This window comes from Sardina pilchardus, chromosome 7 (assembly GCF_963854185.1).
Source record: "Sardina pilchardus chromosome 7, fSarPil1.1, whole genome shotgun sequence".
Taxonomy (NCBI): domain Eukaryota; kingdom Metazoa; phylum Chordata; class Actinopteri; order Clupeiformes; family Clupeidae; genus Sardina; species Sardina pilchardus.
Genome location: NC_085000.1, coordinates 17337728 through 17356709, shown reverse-complemented (window position 1 = coordinate 17356709; position 18982 = coordinate 17337728). Strand labels below are relative to the sequence as shown.

Sequence of the window (18982 nt, the reverse complement as noted above, 5' to 3'; positions counted from 1 at the left end):
TATATATATACTATATATATATAGATAGATAGATAGATATATACATATACATTTCAGTCAGGTTATCAGTTTCAAAACAGAATACATACAGTATATGTAATATATTAGTGATAATATTGGTATAGTGGATCATACACAAAGTCATGCTTTAGCTGCAAGGCCTGACAAAGCCTGCTGATCATGCTCTAGCTTTGTCTTACATTAGCAAACGTAACCTCGTGGCAGGTAATTGCTCAGCGCTGGGGTCCTATCATTTGTTCTCCATTTCTTCTGCTTGATGCTCAGGCACAGGCAGATCGCTCCACTGGACCATAAATTCATGGCTAGGCCTTGAATAGTGGTCGCGTCCCGTGTAATTACGCTGATGCCCTTGGACATCATCACCCGTATAGGGAAGCACATATCTGCAGGATTTTTTTATCTCGGGGATTGAGAATGCATTGCCATTTTGAGGTCATCATGCGTGCGGTGAACAAAATTGTACTGAGGGTTGTTATTTTGTTCTTTCCTTGGAAGGGAATCCATCTGGTAAATGTAAACACAGGACTACTACAGTATGTTTGATTCATGACAAATGTATCCCTCCTAGAACTACTTGCTGTCCTCTAAGGAATTTTAAAGGATAGCATGACAGTGTTTAAAATAGTGTGTCTTTCAAGGCTTCAGTATACCTGATACTATGGCGCAGAGGCACCCATTGTCAGTCTGTATAAAGATCACAACAGAATGAGGATTAAAGCGATTGTAGGAAAGCTTCCTGGTAAAACATTTGCACAGTAGACAAGGGCAGTTTTGTTGGTGATGTAAGCGATGTCTCAGCACTTTGAGAAGTGGCTCGTTGGGACGCCGCAGCTGTGGTACCTGGGAGGAGGTCGTTTTCTGGCGAAGGGAGAGTCGATGGCAACACTGTGGGTGGAGAACAGAATGCAGAGTGCAGAAACAGACACCCAGAACAGTCGGCGGCAGTCGGAAAAAGTTCCACTGCAGCAGAGACAAAAAAACACTTTGTTTCCACACCTGACTTCACTCTGCAGTACACCCGGGCTCAGATAGCTGGGCCTGATATGCAAGATCTGATGGGAGTCAGATCAGTGCCTGCCATCCAAACCCCAGCTCCAGGTTGATGGATTTGTCAGCAGCGGTGAAAAAGCCGGAGAGTGAGTGAGAGAGAGAGAGAGAGAGAGAGAGAGAGAGAAAGAGAGAGAGCGATAGAGTGAGGCTATTTAATTTCCACACCCAACTCCTCTGCTCCACAAAACTCCTACCCTGATCGGCAGCGCCGACACTTTTAAACAGCTCTGGCCCAAATCAAGGTCGCTGCTTGGCCAGGAGGATCTCGCCTCCTCCATCTCTCTCCGCTCCGCTCGGGCTTGGGCCCCGGCCCAGGTTGATGGATTTGACGCGTAACAGCATCGCTATCGGATTTGTAATTAAGTGCGAGGTGTGAGCGCATGGCCAGGCACACTGATGAGGCCGGCGGAGGGGCGTGCCAGAGGGTGAGCTGAGCCAGGCATCGCCCAGCCCGGCCTAGTGCCTTCGACTCCCACAATGCCCCTCAACTCTCAGGAGAGCAATCCACCGAACATAGCCAACATCACCAGTGTGATAGCGACTAGTAAGCGACTGAGCTGGTGTATTTGGAGTATCTGTATTTTTTTTTTTTAATCTGTCGTTTTTTTTTTTTTTTTTAATCTCAGTATATGGCATCCTTTTTTTAAGGTCATAGTATATGTTTTGTATGAATATTACCAAAAAGAAACTCCATAGAACAGTTGAACCAATTAATTCAGTGCGTAGCGACGCGCAAGACAAAAGATAACAAAGAGCCACGTTGAGCCATATACAATATTCATAAGACACAGCGTCTGGGGCATTCATCGCTAGCTCACTGCCACTGTGCTCCTGAATAGCAAGCTCCAGGTAGCAGCCAATGAATGTGCCCATGCTAATGAGCTGCTACATATTTAGCATACCCTGTAGCTAGTCTCTAGCTAATCTGGACATGTCATCAAAGAAGCATATATACAGTAGATGATGACTGCCTGCCTGCCCGCCTGCCTCTCATCTCCTCAAACGAATGGCACTGTCTAGTGCTCCTGTTGAGTCACCTGCTGCAGTAAATCTGGCCTGGCCTGGCCGTTTGTGCGTATGGCTCATTGCTTTTTGGTCTGCAAACATTTAGGAAAGCTGCCTAGTTGTTGGCCGGCCAGTTTTTTATCATTAGCCAATAAAAAACAGGGCTCACTCAGTTCTCCAATACCCAGAACTGAAGAGGGGAGGTACCTTGGGATCTTTGAAAGAAATTCACCAAGACCCCCATACCAATGCAACAGTGAAATACAGCATACACTGTAATTCCTGAGATTTTTTGAGCTAAGATGAGAGCTCATGAACTCATGAACAAGAGCCAGTTTGTTCTACTGTATGGTCAGTAGTACTATTTGGTAGCAACCGAACCGACCCATCCTTGTTAGTGGAGACTGGTATTGAAGTTTTGAAGTTCTGCAGCCCTTGATGTACAGTACAGTAGATGATTAATATTAACAATTGAATTCACAGTGGAATTCACAGTGGCACTGTATGATGCATATTTCATATTGTAGAATAGAATTGTCTAAAAATGCTTTATGTAAAAAGGCACCACTTTTTAACCAAGACTACTTTCCTCACCGCAGTACACACATGTAAATAATATATTCCATGCACAATAGTATAAGTATAAATCTGTTGTCTAAACCGAAAGAAGAGCTACTTTAACAAGTACATTTTATTTTCTAATGGATGAAGGAAATAGGACGTTAGGAGCATTACAAAGGGTTGCTTTAATGTATTGCTTTATCTGTGCAGCTGACAGCCCTGGCCATATGTGTAATACGGATATCCCCTGGTTTTGGTTAATGGCGCTGCACTGCACATGTTTGTCATGGCTGAGTGCTGAGGCACGTTTGACTTGAGAAGGTGAGGCTGCTCTCATGTGCGTTGCTCTCGCTCATCGATGGCACGACGCCGCGCCATAAATGATGGATTCCTCCAACAGACTGTGCCACAGATGAGTGATTGCGCCGCAGGCTACAGGAACTCAGCCACGATACACAAATACACGCACAAACACACACACACAAACTCACACACACACACACACGGATGTGTGTCTCCATTTTCAAAAACAGCCATGCTTACAGGCGGAAGGGAAGGGGTCCGGGGGAGAGAGAGACGCGCGCGGTGACAAATGGCATCGCCTTGGACCATCATTCCTCTGGAAATTATTTCCATCGTTTGACTCACTTTCGGGGCATTTGTCGCTCCGCTAACAAAGAGAGGCGGAAGACCCATGCACATTTCCCATAAAACATCCGTCGTCACAGCAATATTTCATTACTTGAAATGTCATTACTTGAAAGTCTTTTCTTGTGCCTCATCATGTCTTCAAAGGGTGTTTGGAGCTTGGTGAGATGCTTAGATGCCTGCCAGCGAGGAGATCTCAGGTTTCTTATTTGAGGTCTCTCGCTCCCCCCCTCCCTCTCTCTCTCTCTCTCTCACTCTCTCTCAACTCTGGCAGAAGAAAGAGAAGTTGGAGTGAGCAAAGGGGAAAGACACAATTAGCATAATCAGCAGATGTGGTGCCGGTTGCCTCGCCGGAAACAAGAGTGATGAGACAACCTCGCTGTAATCTCAAGTCCTTTCTATTAAGAAGGGGAGGCATGGTGGCAGCCTGTCAACCCTCTCAGCAACCTCTCTATCTCTCTCTCTCTCTCACACACACACACACACACTGTCCCCCCCACACAAACACACACACACACACACACATACATGCTGTCCCCCCACACAAACACAAACACACACACACACAGCCAGCCATATACGTACACCCACAGGCGATGTATCCAGTCAGCAACTGTCATCAGTTCCAGCACTTTGTTTGTGATCAGATTTTGAACAAGCTCACCGTAATTAAATTTCCATCTGAAGAACCAAAAACCACAAACGCATCAAGGCTCCCCTGGAAAACATGCATCTCCATTTGTCATCATGAACGCAAAGCCCAAGAGCCCATGAGCACACCATTGATCTGGTCGACCCACACCGCCTCGCGCTTACCAACCATGGTCTAATGGTGGCTGGGTGCTACTGAGACACACACACACACACACACACACACACACCCTGCTTTCTAGTCACAACCCCTGCAAATGTCAGCCGTTTCCCCCGCGCCCGTTAGCGCGTCCAAACAGAGCCTCGTGGTGCTCTCGGTGCTCCGTGCATCTCTCGGCGCTTCCATATGGCCTGGGCGTTAGCCAGGACGCCCGCTGTGGCCTCGATGCGCTGCGCCGAGATGACAGATTTGGCTCCGGGTCCGCCGGCCCTGCTTTGGCACCCGTCTGCTCCTCTAACGGGCGCGTGGCAAACAGTCTCCTGCGCAGATTGGGTTTTTTTTTCCTTTTTTTTTCAAGGACCTGTTTTTACAGGATATTGTTACTTTACTCAGGATTAATCATCAAGTTCTGGCCCATCTGCGGTGCGAATGAGAACTATTGCCATAGATGCGGGAACTGTGCTCTAGCTAAGAGATGGCCATGTCTAGCCGCTGCACTATGCACACTATTTCAATAATGACATGAATAATGTTGTTTGGCATCATCTCCAGAGAGATTATGTGAATGATATAAAATACTGTCAGTCAGAGAAATACTGAGAGTCACCATGCATGGAATTTCAAACGCATCACCCTGAGACATGAATGATGTTTTTGAGATGCTCTCCTTGCTGCTATGATTCACATAGTTACACTTACAGTTGCTGTTATTGGTAGAGTGGATGCCCCTGAGAGTGAGATACCTGACATTGCAGACAGTCAACGGTACACATAAGGAAACAGTCAGGGAGACTACAGTACATTAAGAGTAAGCCATTTTGGAGCGTTACTATTTTGTTGTTGTTCATAAACCTTCACTATACAACTCTGTGCAAGCAGCTTTTAATTATCTGCATTGCTCTTAGCAAAGGTGAAAATCCTTAATAGGAATATTCAGCTATTATTAATCTCTTCCTTGACATGTACATCCATTCACATACTTAAGCAATTAAGCAAAACATTAGTAGGTGCAAAAGGAAGCACACTTACACACACACACACACACACACACACACACACACACCAAGACACGCGCGCACGCACACACACACACACACACACACACACAATTAGCTCGTACACACAAGAGAAACAAAGATACCAGAAGGGGAGATAGCATTTCTTCAAAAGCCTGCCTTCAGAATACAAAAATGGTATTTTGCACCTTCAGATCACTTCCTCCTTTGTGACTGAACGGACCCAGTGTGGCCCGGTGCTCGGCAGCAGACCCCACCCCAGTTGGCCTGGCCCCTGAGCACGTCTTTCAGCCGAGGAGGATCCCATCGCCTCTCCACGCATGGCCTGGCGACTCACCCTCCCTGATCCGTCTCGGTGTGCTGATTAGGGGAGCAGTCAGCGGAACGAGCATCAGGCTCCAAATGATTGAAATTAAAGAATGGAGCAAGCGGCGGCCGTGCGGGCCTGTCAAGGCGAAGGCTCGATTTCTATTACTGCACACGCGCACAACAACAACCTTCTGCTCTCTCTCTCTCTCTCTCCCCCCGGCCTCTCCCCAGGCTTTGATCACGGCGCACACAAGATGAAAAATTCATCCGGACATTCCAAATGGCCGTGCTTTTAAAAAAAAGGGGGAAAAAGACTAAAGCAGCATATCATTCAAAGCTTGCTCGCTCGCTCGTTCAAGAAAAGGGCAGAATTTCATGCCATGTGCGCGCGGCAATTGATCAGTGTCCCTGTCATACATCGAGGCTGGCGTTTGAGTGTTTCCTTAAAACCAAATGAGTAGACCAGTCTTTGTATATCATTGTCTTCTCTGGAGTACTAGCCAGTCATGTCGTTTTCAGAGGGTCTTTTAAAGCAGTCTGTGGTAATACAGCAGACGTTGAAACACACTGTTGTCGCTTGTAACACTCCATGTGGCAATAAGGACACCGGTGAGACTCAAGTACTCTCCTGTTGAACATCTGAATGCGCCGCAGCCTGTCTTGAACCTTTTTCAAATCAGCGACAGTGTATTCCCAAGTGTGCACGTGACTTAATCCTCTGAGTTTATGCGCGGATATGTTTCCTGTCAGGCAGGTCGAGAGGTTCCAGGTCCGCAGGCTCTTGGAAACAAATCCTTTGACTATTCACTGGCAGGCAGGCAGGCAGGCTGAAGCAGCGGTACTCTCAAGGCCCGATCACATTATAAGCGGCATGCGCTGCGCTCACCGCTAGGTTGCTCTTGGTTGAGATAACGTTCTACGATTTTTGTTGCTGTTACCGCTCCTATTTCTATCGTTACTGCTGGGCTCCGCGCAAAAGACCATTCACTTACAGCGCGCCGCGGTCAAAGTTCAACATATTTCAACTTTGACCGCGGTATGCGCAACAGCGGCAAAGCGGCAAAATGCCGCCGGCGCTGCGCTTTGCTGAGCACAGCGGCAGACCCGTTTTTGCGCTCTCAACCCATTGAAATGAATGGGTTTCATAGCGCATGCCGCCTATAATGTGATCGGGCCTTCAGGTGTAGGGACTGTGTTTGCCTGCCGTGTGATTAGTAATCAAGGCCGGAGTAATTATTAGAACCGGTTGAAAATCCCAAATCATCCCCTGAGGGTAAGTGTTTGTGTGGATGTGTTTGTCATGCAGTCTTTGTTATGAGGACATGTACTCTCATGATTCATTTTGAATATTTTATGATGTTGATAAACATTTATATGCATCATCGTAGGAAACCGTGTTAGCTTTGTATTTTATGTTGGCTAAGACACTCCTGCACAGACGGTAGTGAGTTGATGGTAGTGAGCTGAAAATAAATGCATACAATGTGGAGATATGGATATTTTCATCAAATCATAGGTCAGTTTGGTTCCATAATGTGGTATATATAGTTCAGGGAGAGTACTGTAAGAGAGAATAAAACTTTTTTTTAAAATTTATGTGAGCCATGCTACCTCAGCTGTAATTTGTGTTCCATTTCATTTGCAAGTAAATTGCTGCTTACTTTCTGCAAAGAGGCCGAGTCTATAAAAAGCCAACGTTTGCAGTCGACTGAGTTGTGCTCGGCGTGTTAGACAATGTTTTGTTTACTTCTGGGTCGTCTTTTGGGATGGTGCAGTCGGAGGCTTCTGCTTTCATGCTGCGGTGACCACACTGTGAGCGTAAGCTGTTTTTTTTTCCTTCCTCCCCCACAGCATCACTGACAGAGGTCCCGGTTGCAGCAGGGCAAACTTTTCTGGAGAGGTTTCTGAGATCGAAAAGAAAAAAAGAAAGAAAGAATAAGAGAAAGAAAGAAAGAAAGAGAGACAGACAGAAAGACAGGAACAAAAAAAAAGAAAATAAAACACTTAAGCAATAAACAGTCCCTCTCGAGCGAGCTGGCAAAGGGAAGGCGCTAGTCGCGTAGCATTTGGATGTGTAAACACAAGTGAAGGAGATGGGATCGCTGAGCCCTCCGACAGGCACTTTTAAATGAATGTGCCAGGAAGCGGGGACGAGTGTGCTGTTCAGTGACACCGCGGCTTTTATATCACATCATCCGGCGGCTCCGACGGCAAGTGCCGGAACGTTCCCTCTGCCAGGAAAGGGGGGGGGGGGGGGTTGGGGGGGGTTGAGAGCCTGAGGAAGAATTCTCTCAGCAGGGGAACTCCCTACTCCCACCCTGGCCGCCGTCGCGCATCTCAGAGGAGCGATTGTGTTTGACCGTCTTAACAAAAAGAGTGAGTTCAAAATTATAGTCCCACTCCCATTAAATCATGGTTCGAGCTCAGTGCAGCCTTCAGGAAATGCTGCTTGGGTCACAAAACAGCCCTGGAGTTTTCACTTTTTATCCCTCCTGTGTCCTATCACAGCCATACCGACTTTGTGGTTCAAGCCCACGTTCCAGTTTTCATTGGACCTGAAGTGTGGCCCCATTAGGATACGCACTGACTTGTGACGAGTGGGCTTCCCATAAACGACACAGGGCCTGGCTTTCCCCGTGGAGCAATCAGAAGATTTGGAAGAGTAATCAAACCATTCTAGCAGGCTTTGTAATTGAGGTACCATTTGAGTACTATTTCAGACCTGCAGGTTTGGATGAAAAGAAGGTCAGTGGCTTTAGGCGAGCTGCAATGATTTGCTGAATAATTGAATGAACCTTGGTGCTAGCACAGACCATTCTACTATTTAGAATGTTGCTCAGAGAGCCAAAGCCCAACAGTCCTCTTGAATGCCGTAGTCTGTATTTCGTAAGTGGAAGAGAAACTAATTCTGTGTCTCACGTCAGGTTTTGGCACGTTTATGTTAATCTTCTGGCTGATTCCTACAGTTTTTACGAAAACACTTGAGTGAAATGCCACCAGACTGAGAGTGTCTGGAGATGAGAGCAGTCATCCATTCGTGAGCACACACACACACACACACGGACCTTGAAAGCTTTTTGTGCAGGTGTTTGGGGCCTCTGTAGGGAGTCTGTAATGGAAGGGGAAGAAACAACAAACAGACTCTTCAGCTGCTGATCAGCTGGTGTCAAACTGTGATCCATTTGCTTGATTAAATACAAATTCCTCTGTGTCGCACCACCTGTAGATGAAAATACCCTCAAATATTGTGAGAAAGTGTTTGTGTCGTGCCAAGACCTGGCATGGAGGAGAGACCGCGGAGATGAAAGTGTCTGAGCGGGTGCTGCTGGCCAGGTACTGACTTTAGACGGTTCCCAATGCCAGGACTTCGAGGACTTGGCAGACAAAAATATCTATTCTTATTCCCACTCCCCGTCCCACCTTGAGGGAAACAGAGAGGGTGCAGTTAGATGATATATTTTCTTTTCTTCAGAAGAATGGATTTTTTTTTTTGCAAGTTTGCAATAACCAAAATAACTGTGTAAATGTGCAAAGACCAGATAACAATATCCCACCTGCACAGTGAACCTGAACATGCTTAGTTAGAAAAGCAACATAACAGCATGCACAAAAATGTTGTACACAAGACTGCACACAGTACCCATTTACAAAACCTGGCAAAGAAAACAAGGAGACGGTTCACTAATGCTTAGTTCAATAGACCTCATCGTACTGACTCAATAGTGATAACACTCTAGATAATAAAGCAAAAATAAAACAAAGGTTTTATATTACAGTAACCACGCTGAAGACAATTTTCTGACACGTCAAATAATAAAGTTCTGATTCTGATTCTGAATGTTGTCGGTGTGCTATCTATTGGTGAATTTGCCAACGGCGGGGAAGGGAATGGAAGGCCCATTTTCACCAGTGGTCTAAAATAGATTTAGAGGGGAGAAATCTCAGGTCTCATGACAGTCTAACACCAGCTCCCCTTCCCGCCCTCATAAGCAATCCAACACGTGCTGAATTCAAATCAAAGCGGGTTTAGTTCACTCAAAAATCTAGCAGCTCACAGTGTCTGAGCAAAGTGTTATCTCTAATTTATGCATACGATTTTTCATTTCGGAAAATGACAGGCGAATGGGACAGGCCATTTACCTCTTCTTGTGCGCTTAGGTGGAGTAGGCACGGAAGGCACACAATGTCAGGACCTATTGTCTGTTCATGGAACATTATGCAGCAAAACCTAATCCCCCTATATGCAGCCCAATGTATTTATTCTCTTTATGCTGTAGTAGACCACAATGTTAACACACATAATAGCAGCATTCCTGCAGAACACTCCAAACAAAACATTCATTCTAGTGAATATGGCATAACACGCTTTATAAAAACGAGTCCATTACCAATTGCAATTTGCCATTTCCTAAACAGTATTGAGATTATATTTCGATGGGTGTGTTTAAAACAGTGTATATATCTTAAATCTGCAGTCCCTAGAAAATGACACAACAAATGGATAGGGCCTCTACCTGTGTCCATTTGCTTAAGTGGAGCGTGCAGAGAAAAACACAAAATGACAAGACAAATTGCCCGTTCATAATCTCTGAACATTATGCAGTCAGACCTAATCCCTCATAGTAGCGGCATATGGTGGTATTCTGTAGCTGTAGCGGTACACTACAAAAGACCACAGCATGGCATAAAATTCATTTTTTACAGGATACCTTGCCCTCATTTCGCTAAGCGCAGTAATGAATCCTGTGCTTGGGTGTGCTGTGTTTGTTTGTGCCTTTATGCATATTGGGGGCTCTGTGCGAGCCGTGTTGCGGGCTTGGCTCGGTCGTGTCCATTTTAAAGCAGCGTTCTCAGCTGGACCCCAGCGCTGCATGCCTTTCAGCAGATGTCCTGCTCAGCCGAGTGATAGAGTGCAGCGGCTCTTCATTCCCACGGGCAGCCATTAATGTCTGTCTGCCCGGCGTGGTACAAAGTATTAGCAGTGCAACAATTTATAGAAAGCAACAAAAAAAAATCCTAGCACCTACAACAACAAACAGCCCCCCCTGTCCTCGCCTCCACCCCCCCCCGATAATAAAAAACACCAACATGTATTTCACAGGCGCATGAACACGCTGTCGTCTCCCTGCTCTCACCATCCTCTGCTTCCTCCCTTTCTCTCTCTCTCTTTCTCTCTCTCTCTCACCCTCTCTCTCTCTCTGTGTCTCTCTTTGTTGGTCTCTCCCCATGCCTTTAACATTCTGGCTCTGTGGAGAAAGGACATGTGAGGGAGAAAACTAGCCATTAGCGTCTGTCTTGCTTTAAATTGGTTACAAAAGACTGATTTGATTTTTGTTGTTTTTAACAAGTCAAAGGCACTGTCTCTTCACCACTTTCTTTATCTTTTCTGTACCGCTCACCGCCTCTCTCTCGCTCTCTCTCTCTGTCTGTCTCTCTCTCTTTCTCTTTAATTTCTTTCTCTTTCTCTTTTCTCTCTCTTTCTCTCTATATGGGATGGATTGTCCTTTTCACTCCCTCGCGCTCTCTCAGATGCAGTGGCCTGGTTCACTAGAGGCCCTGGCAGTATGCTAGTATCATACACACTCCCACCACCACCACCACCACCACTACCACTACCACCACCACCACTACCACCGCTACCACCACTACCACCACCACCACTACCACCGCTACCACCACTACCACCACCACCACTACCACCACCACTCCCACCACCACCACCACCACCACTACCACCACCACCACCACCACCACCACCACTACCACCACCACCACCACCACCACCACCACCACCACCACCACCACCACTACCACCTTCTTTGTTATCTGCTAGTTGGTGTGTGAGATGGCTTCTCTCCTCAGGCATGCCTCTCCTCTGCAGTGCGCGTCGCTCTTCCATGGCAGCACGAGCGGAGAGGGGGGGAAGGGGGGGGGGGAGGGAAAAGAACCTCTGTGGCCTCTGCTGAACACCGCCATTAATTACTGCATTGACCGCAGCGGCAGCAGCCGTCCGCACATAAGTAAATTAACAGTGACTTATAGGTGCGGATTAGCTGGGATTGGACGCTCGACTGAGACACCGGTGGGGTTTGCGCGGAGTTTGTCACCGTTCTGAATGCCTCGGTTGTGTGGGGGAATGGATAACGGCTGGCTTGAAAAGAGATCGGTGGTGGGTTGCCCCCGAGCATCAAGGTGCCAAATTGAGCAGCTTGTTTGCCAAGTGTCTGTTTGTCGTGCGTCTCCTCCGTGGGTTGGTTAGGTAGGTAGGTAGGAAATGAGGCTCATGGCTAAGGTACGGCGGCGTGCCACGGCGGAGGAAAGCGATGATAAATATTCATAGACCGGGTGGGCGGCGGCCCCGTAGTATGCGATGCACTCGGAACTCCGCTGGAGAGTACATGACAGAAGTTGGATGTGCAGCATGAGGTTTGTGGGAGGATTTTTTCTCGCAGCTGTAATTTATATGGAGCTATGGAAAATCTATACGGCTTCTGTGGAGCTGCTTGGTTCAGTGGGCCTTTATGGAGATTAAAAAACGGCGCTCGCGTCGCTCTCACTGTGATCTTGGGATTGGGGCGAGGTGTGCGACGTCCGCGCGTGTGTGTGTGTGTCTCTCCCTCTCTGTGTGTTTGGAGTGTAATGAAGTCTTGTAATGTGTGTCTTTGCAGGATAGCAAGTGAACACGATGTCGGAGAAAGGTTCGGCCAGCGATATGAAGAATGCGATCGAGGGGGATTTGAAGAGGTCTACGCAGGTAGGAACCCATCGAGCGCCAGCCTCACATTTGATTTCATATTGCACATAACTCGGAAAATATACTGACAATAACCATTAGGCAGATCACTGTTTGTGATAATAATATACCTCCAGGGCATTTTTATAATGAAACCTATTATTTGTGGTATAGTAGTTGTAGTTGTAAAAGCTTGTCAAGCTTTTAACATTTAATCACTTATTAAGGAGCCCAGGAGTGTTTTGGTGGCAAGTTTTTGCCTCAGAGATGATTTTTTTTGGCATGATAACAATCGGAGAGTAAGACTAAATAGCAGGAATAGTCCAAACCAGACTTACTTGCTGCAGTTTGAGTTCTCTTCTGGTGTTGTTTACCTTATGGCACATGAAAGAGGTGTGTGTGTGTGTGTGTGTGTGTATGACATGCTGCGATAATGTGATTTCTCTGCTAGGATCACGACTCTAAGACGGCAGACGAGGACGACTTGGAGGCAGCAGCTCCCAGCAGGGTGTCCAGATCTCCGCAGAAGACCTCCAAACGACCAAAGACGGCGCCGGTGAAAATCACGCTGCTCGATGGCACTGAGTATGAGGTGGAGGTGGAGGTACGACAAGGTTCATTCGCTCACTCGTCCTTCATCTCGGCTTAAAAAAGCCTCCTGGTTGTGGTTGAGTATGCACAATATTAAGGAGCGGAACTAAGATGAATTCGGTATAAAATAATAATAAGAATGTATTTAAGACCCTAAAAATCGTGTTCCATTTGTATTTTTATGTGATGTATTTATAAAATAGAATAAAATAAATAACAAAATAAAAAGAACTCACTGCAACAGCACTGTGCAGGGCCACTTGGTTCTTTTTTAGCACTGGGACCCTGACATGATTCAGTGCCCCTCTCTCAAGGCCCTGCGTTGCGTTGCCTTGCGTTGCCCTGCGTTGCGTGTTCACTGCTGCATTGCTGGCCTCGACACCGCTGTTCTACATTAGAGCTCCAGCGGGGGGATGAGATGTGCTGTCACCACCCGCCGCATTACCACAGCGCAGGGCAGAGGATCACTCCCAAGAGCACAGGGAGCGGGAGGAGGAGGAGGAAGAGGAGGAGGAGGAGGAGGGGGGAGAAAGGGTGCCCAGTCAAGGAAGACGAACCCCTCCACCTCCTCCTTCACCTCGTCCTCCTCCTCCTCCTCCTCCTCTACAGCAGCTCCTCGGGGATGTCTGGCACTCCAGCATGGATCATGACAATGTCAGGCGGCCGGCCCCTGCGGCTGTTGCGTGTGATAGATTGTGATGCACGTGGGGAATCACTCTGGCCCTTTTGTACACTGCGTCACCAGATCGCTGTCACCTTGTAAGCACCCCCCCCCCCCCCCCCCCACACACACACACACACCCCTACTACCACACCCCACACTCACACCCATGCCACCCCCACTGAATGTGATGGGGGGTAAACCATCCCAGTTATGGAGATGTATGGCGCACTCAAAAGGTCAGAGGTAGCCAATGCCATCACCTCCGGCAGATGGGATGCTGGGATGGGAAATCCATACACGTGAATTAAAGCGGAGGGGCTCTGGTGTGTGACCATGATTGGGAGGAGTGTGTGTGTGTGTTTGTGTGCAGGAGAGAGGAAGAGAGAGAGAGAGAGAGAGAGAGAGAGAGAGAGAGATAATGAACATTTGCACAATTAGAATGTTTTGTTTTTTTTGTGTGATAGACAAAGAGAGTGAGAGAGAGAAAGAGAATAGAGAGAGAGAAAGAGATATCCCCAGCATTTGTGTGATGGGTGTAAGATGGAGGCTGAGCCTTGAAGGGCTGATATGGGAAATCACATTTGATGGTCCTGATGAGAGCGCACAGCCCTTCATTTGACTTCCTCTGAGAACTAAATGCATAAACAATCATCTAGTCCACACTGATTGATTTCTCTCCACAGATGCCATCAATAATGATGAACTGAGGGCTCGTTATTTACCTCTGAACCTTTGATTGTTCTCCACCGACCTGCTTAGAGATTATTGCAGCAGCAGCAACATGCTTTGAGGCCTTTGGTCAGTAGCACTGTGCTGACCGCAAGACCAGACAAACTCAAACACCCGAGGTCACCATGATTCGCCACAGCACAGCTCCCAACCTTAAGACCGCACAACATCAAACAACCTGAGTCCACCATGCCTTCGCCGTCAACACAACTGGTGCCCAACAAACTCTAAACTCCAAACCTGAGGCTACCGCATGAGTCATTCCGTCTCTCTCTCTCTCCGCTGTCTTCTTCCCCCTCGTTTGGGATGGATGGTTATTTCTCGAGACTGGATCTTCGCGAGCGCTAACGAAATGTGATTTGCGGCTGTCGAAGTGCAAACCAAATCTCATCATCGCGCCCAGAATTGGTTGCAACGCTCGGGGAGCTGGGCGAATTGAGTGGCTCAATGTCTGTAGTTAAGAAATGGAAAAGGGGGCCCCTGGATCCCTCAGTAGCACATAATTGGGGAGAACCCACCCTCCATCGCTCACTCGTGTCTGAGCTATCTCAAGAGCTTTTGGCTTTTCAAAAGAGCCACCTTCTCTTCTTTCTCCCCAGCTGCCGCGGGAGGCAGCCGTACATGCTCCAGCTAGCAGTGCGCCGGCTATAAGACACAGGAGGAGAAATAAGAGAGAGAGAGAGAGATAGAGAGAGGGAGAGATGTAGGGACAAGGAGATGAAGACAGGAGAGAAAGAGAGAGAGAGGGAGAGAAGGAGTAAGAGAGAGGGAGAGATGTAGGAACAAGGAGATGAAGACAGGAGAGAGAGAGAGAGAGAGAGAGGGAGAGAAGGAGTAAGAGAGAGGGAGAGATGTAGGAACAAGGAGATGAAGACAAGAGAGAGAGAGAGAGAAAGAAGGAAAGGGAGGTAGAGGAACATCAAGGTGGAGGAAGGAGAGATAAGAGAAGAGAGAGGGAGAGTAAGAGGAACAGTGAAGTGTGGAGAGGAGGAGAGAAACAGAGGGAGAAGGAGAGAAAGAGACGGAGATATAGACAGACTGAGAATTATGGAGAGAGTGAAAGAGTGAGAGATAGCGAAAGAGTGAGTGAAGGAGAGAGAGAAAGATAGAGAGTGGAAAGGGGGGGAGAGAGAGAGAGAGAGAGAGAGAGAGAGGTAGTGGTAAAGAGACAAGAGGAAAGACATAGGGGGAAAAAAAACCGAGCCCCACCACTTCTGTTTCTATGGCAACGGCTGGTCTGTCTCCCCGTCGCCGCAGGATACAGCCACCCTGGGAGCCAAGCGCTCCGTGTCTTAGCAGCCAGCGCCTGCCAACACTCACTCGCACACGCGCAACCACATCCACCACCACCACCACCACCACCAGCACCCAGCCCCACTGAGCGCCGGCCTCCCCTTTTGTGTGTGGAGTGAACGGGTGTGGCCTTTTAGGAGTCCTAAATTACCCCCCCCCCCCCCCCATCCTCTCCCCTCTCCCCTCCCTCAATCTCCCATCAGCCCCATGGCCCGCGGGGATCGGCACACAAAAGGACCATCTGATGACTCTACCCATAATCCAGTTGGCTGGGCCCCCTATCAGAGCCTATTCTCAGTAGCATGAGGTAATGTTGCCTCACACATATTAACATGTGTGAAATGGCCCTCACTCGCCTTATGCCAGCTCCAGGTCTCTCTTCAAACACCGGTAGATCATTCCGGTAATAGTGGCATTCACATCCCGTCACACAGCAGAAAATGAAAATTGAGCACCGGCATTACGTTTAGCATTTGCATTTAATCATTTCGATTTTATCCACAGCCACTTTAAAGTGGGCCTCAATGCAATCAAATAGCCGAAAAACAAACACTGAAAGGGTAATGTTGTGATAGACGCATTTCAGCGGTTCATTTGTGAGTAAAGTGCTTGATAGTGGCGAGAGTAGGGAGCGTTTGTGACTGAGCGCGGTGAGATGCGTTTGCGTTCCCACGTCTGGCTGTGTACGAGGAGATTCTGGAGGTGTGTGACTGAGCGCGGTGAGATGCGTTTGCGTTCCCACGTCTGGCTGTGTACGAGGAGATTCTGGAGGTGTGTGACTGAGCGCGGTGAGATGCGTTTGCGTTCCCACGTCTGGCTGTGTACGAGGAGATTCTGGAGGTGTGTGACTGAGCGCGGTGAGATGCGTTTGCGTTCCCACGTCTGGCTGTGTACGAGGAGATTCTGGAGGTGTGTGACTGAGCGCGGTGAGATGCGTTTGCGTTCCCACGTCTGGCTGTGTACGAGGAGATTCTGGAGGTGTGTGACTGAGCGCGGTGAGATGCGTTTGCGTTCCCACGTCTGGCTGTGTACGAGGAGATTCTGGAGGTGTGTGACTGAGCGCGGTGAGATGCGTTTGCGTTCCCACGTCTGGCTGTGTACGAGGAGATTCTGGAGGTGTGTGTCCGCAGAGCCGGCGCTGCTCTACCCTATTTATAGGGACACCTCTATTCTCAGCCTCTCAGGTCTGAGGTAATTAGGCCTTGTGTTCCTCTCTCTCCCTCCCTCTCTCTCCCTCTCTCTCTCTCTCTCCCTCCCTCTCTCCCTCTCTCTCTCCCTCTCTCTCCCTCTTTCCCTCCCTCCTTCCTTCTCTCTTTCTCCCTCTCTCTCTCCTCTATCTCCCTCTATCTTTCTCTCTATCTCCCTCTCTCTCTCTCTCCCTCTCTCTCTCCCTCTCTCTCCCTCTTTCCCTCCCTCCTCCCCTCTCTCTTTCTCTCTCTCTCTCTCTCTCCTCTATCTCCCTCTCTCTTTCGCTCTCTCTCTTTCTCTCTCTCTCCCTCTCTCTCCCTCTCTCTCTCTCTCTGTCTCTGAGGAGAGTGGCACTGAGCGGCACGTCTGGGTGTTCTCTCCTCCCGTCACAGCATCACTGTTTCCTTCCCCGAGGTCGTCGGAGTCTGGCCTTATTTAGTGTGTGTGTGTGTGTGTGTGTGTGTGTGTGTGTGTGTGTGTGTGTGAGTTAGAGAAATAGAGAAAGACAGAGTGAGAGAGCTGAGTGTATGTGTATGTATGAGTGTTAGGGTGTGTGTGTTTCTGAGAGAGAGAGAGAGAGAGAAATAGAGAGAGAGAGAGAGTTTGTGAGAGAATCTGTGAGAGAGAGTCCAGCCTGATTGTGTACAGACAGATTATGTTGACGATGTGATGTGAATGCCCTCTGTGTATTCCCGATTACTCACTGGCCGCGGGTCTACTCTGTGTGTTTTGTGATTACACAGAAATTCGCCCGAGGCCAGGTCTTGTTTGACACGGTGTGCGACCACCTCAACCTGTTGGAGAAGGACTATTTTGGGCTGAGCTTCTACGAGACGGACACAAAGGTCAGAAGTCTATTGTATGCCTCATCTTTATTATCATATTTCACATTGATTTCATCAGCCACTGTGCTCTGAATGTCACTGCTGAGGGGGTTACGTATATTTTTGACATTTCCGTTGATGTATTATTTTTTTAAAAAAAAGTGAAATAATTTCCTGTGACTAGTTTTTTTCTTAGAGGCCCTTTGACGTTATGGCTGCTGAGTCATAGCATAGGTGACAATGGGTGGACTTTTCCGGAAAACAAGCTTATCGTCTTTGTCATATATAGCTGCTTAAGAGTCTAACCCACTATCTTGGCTCTTCTAACGGAGTCTGACCCGTCCTTAAGTGCCCCGTGTGAGATATTCATCACCAAAAAACAACAATAGCAACAACAGGAAGTGTGCTGAGCCCCTGCTGCCTGTGTCGGAGAGTGATAGATGGCAGCCCTCTGTGCCCTCAGGCCAACCCCCTCCAGTCACAGAGTAATGATAGAGCTGCTCTAGTGGGCTGGGAGGAGAGGGGTGGAGAGGAGGAGAGAAGAGGGGGAGGAGAGGGGTGGAGAGGAGGAGAGAGGAGAGGAGAGGGTGGAGAGGAGGAGAGGAGAGGGGTGGAGAGGAGAGGAGGAGATTGAGAGGGATGGAGAGGAGGAGAGAGGGGGGAGAGGAGAGGAGAGGGGTGGAGAGGAGAGAGAAGAAGATTGGAGAAGGAGGGGGTGGGGGGTGAAGAGATGAATAGATGAAGAAGGGTAGAGAGGAGGAGAGTAAGGGCAGAGGAGTACAGTACATGAAGAGCAGATAAGAAATGAAGAAGGAGAGGGGGGAGAGGAGAGGAGAGGAGGAGAGGGGGAGAGGAGGAGAGGGGGAGAGGAGGAGAGGAGAGGGGGAGGAGGAGAGTAAGGACAGAGGAGCACATGAAGAGCAGATAAGAGATGAAGAGAGAGAGTGGGAAGAGGAGGGGGAAGCAGAGGGACAACAGGAGGTTTACCAAGGGACAAATAAAGGCATCTCTAAAGGGACCTAGGAGAGGAGAGAGGAGTAGAGGAGCTGGGGAGGAAAAGCAGATAGGAGATGAGTGGGTGTTGGGACAGGGAGGAGAGGAGTGGGTGTTGCGGGGGGGGGGGGGGGGGGGTGGGTGTTGGGGGGCAGGGGGTTCTGTGGGTCTTTTCCAACTTCTTCTCACAGCTACCCAGACACCTAATTTTTTTGCCCATTCGTATTCTTTATGCCCAATTTCGTATATATGTGAGTGTGTGTGTGTGTGTGTGTGTGTGTGTGTGTGTGTGTGTGTGTGTGCCCGTGCCCGTGTGCACCAGTGTGTGTATGCGTGCTGTGTGTGTGAGCTCAGCTGGCATTGATGCTGCAGAGAGTGAATGGGTTTTGTCAGGTACGCTGGGCTCTCACACGCCACTGGCAGGGACAGGGCTGCAACTGACAGCCCACGGTGGGGAGAGCACACAGTTGTTTTGTCATTCAAGAGCAAGGACCGGATCATTTGGAATGTAAAAACACACACACACACACACACACACACACACAC

The 18982-nt window shown here is 48.4% G+C and overlaps 1 protein-coding gene across 1 annotated transcript in view; it reads left to right on the top strand.

Annotated features, from left to right (window-relative positions):
* The window catches only part of si:dkey-178k16.1 (band 4.1-like protein 1), a 51442-nt gene that overhangs the window by 8673 nt on the left and 23787 nt on the right, over positions 1-18982 (top strand). The window contains exons 2-4 of the mRNA XM_062540964.1: positions 12090-12175; positions 12606-12758; positions 17363-17464. Of these exons, the coding sequence (XP_062396948.1) occupies positions 12107-12175; positions 12606-12758; positions 17363-17464 (324 nt within the window). The 5' untranslated portion in view covers positions 12090-12106. The remainder of the gene's footprint in view (positions 1-12089; positions 12176-12605; positions 12759-17362; positions 17465-18982) is intronic.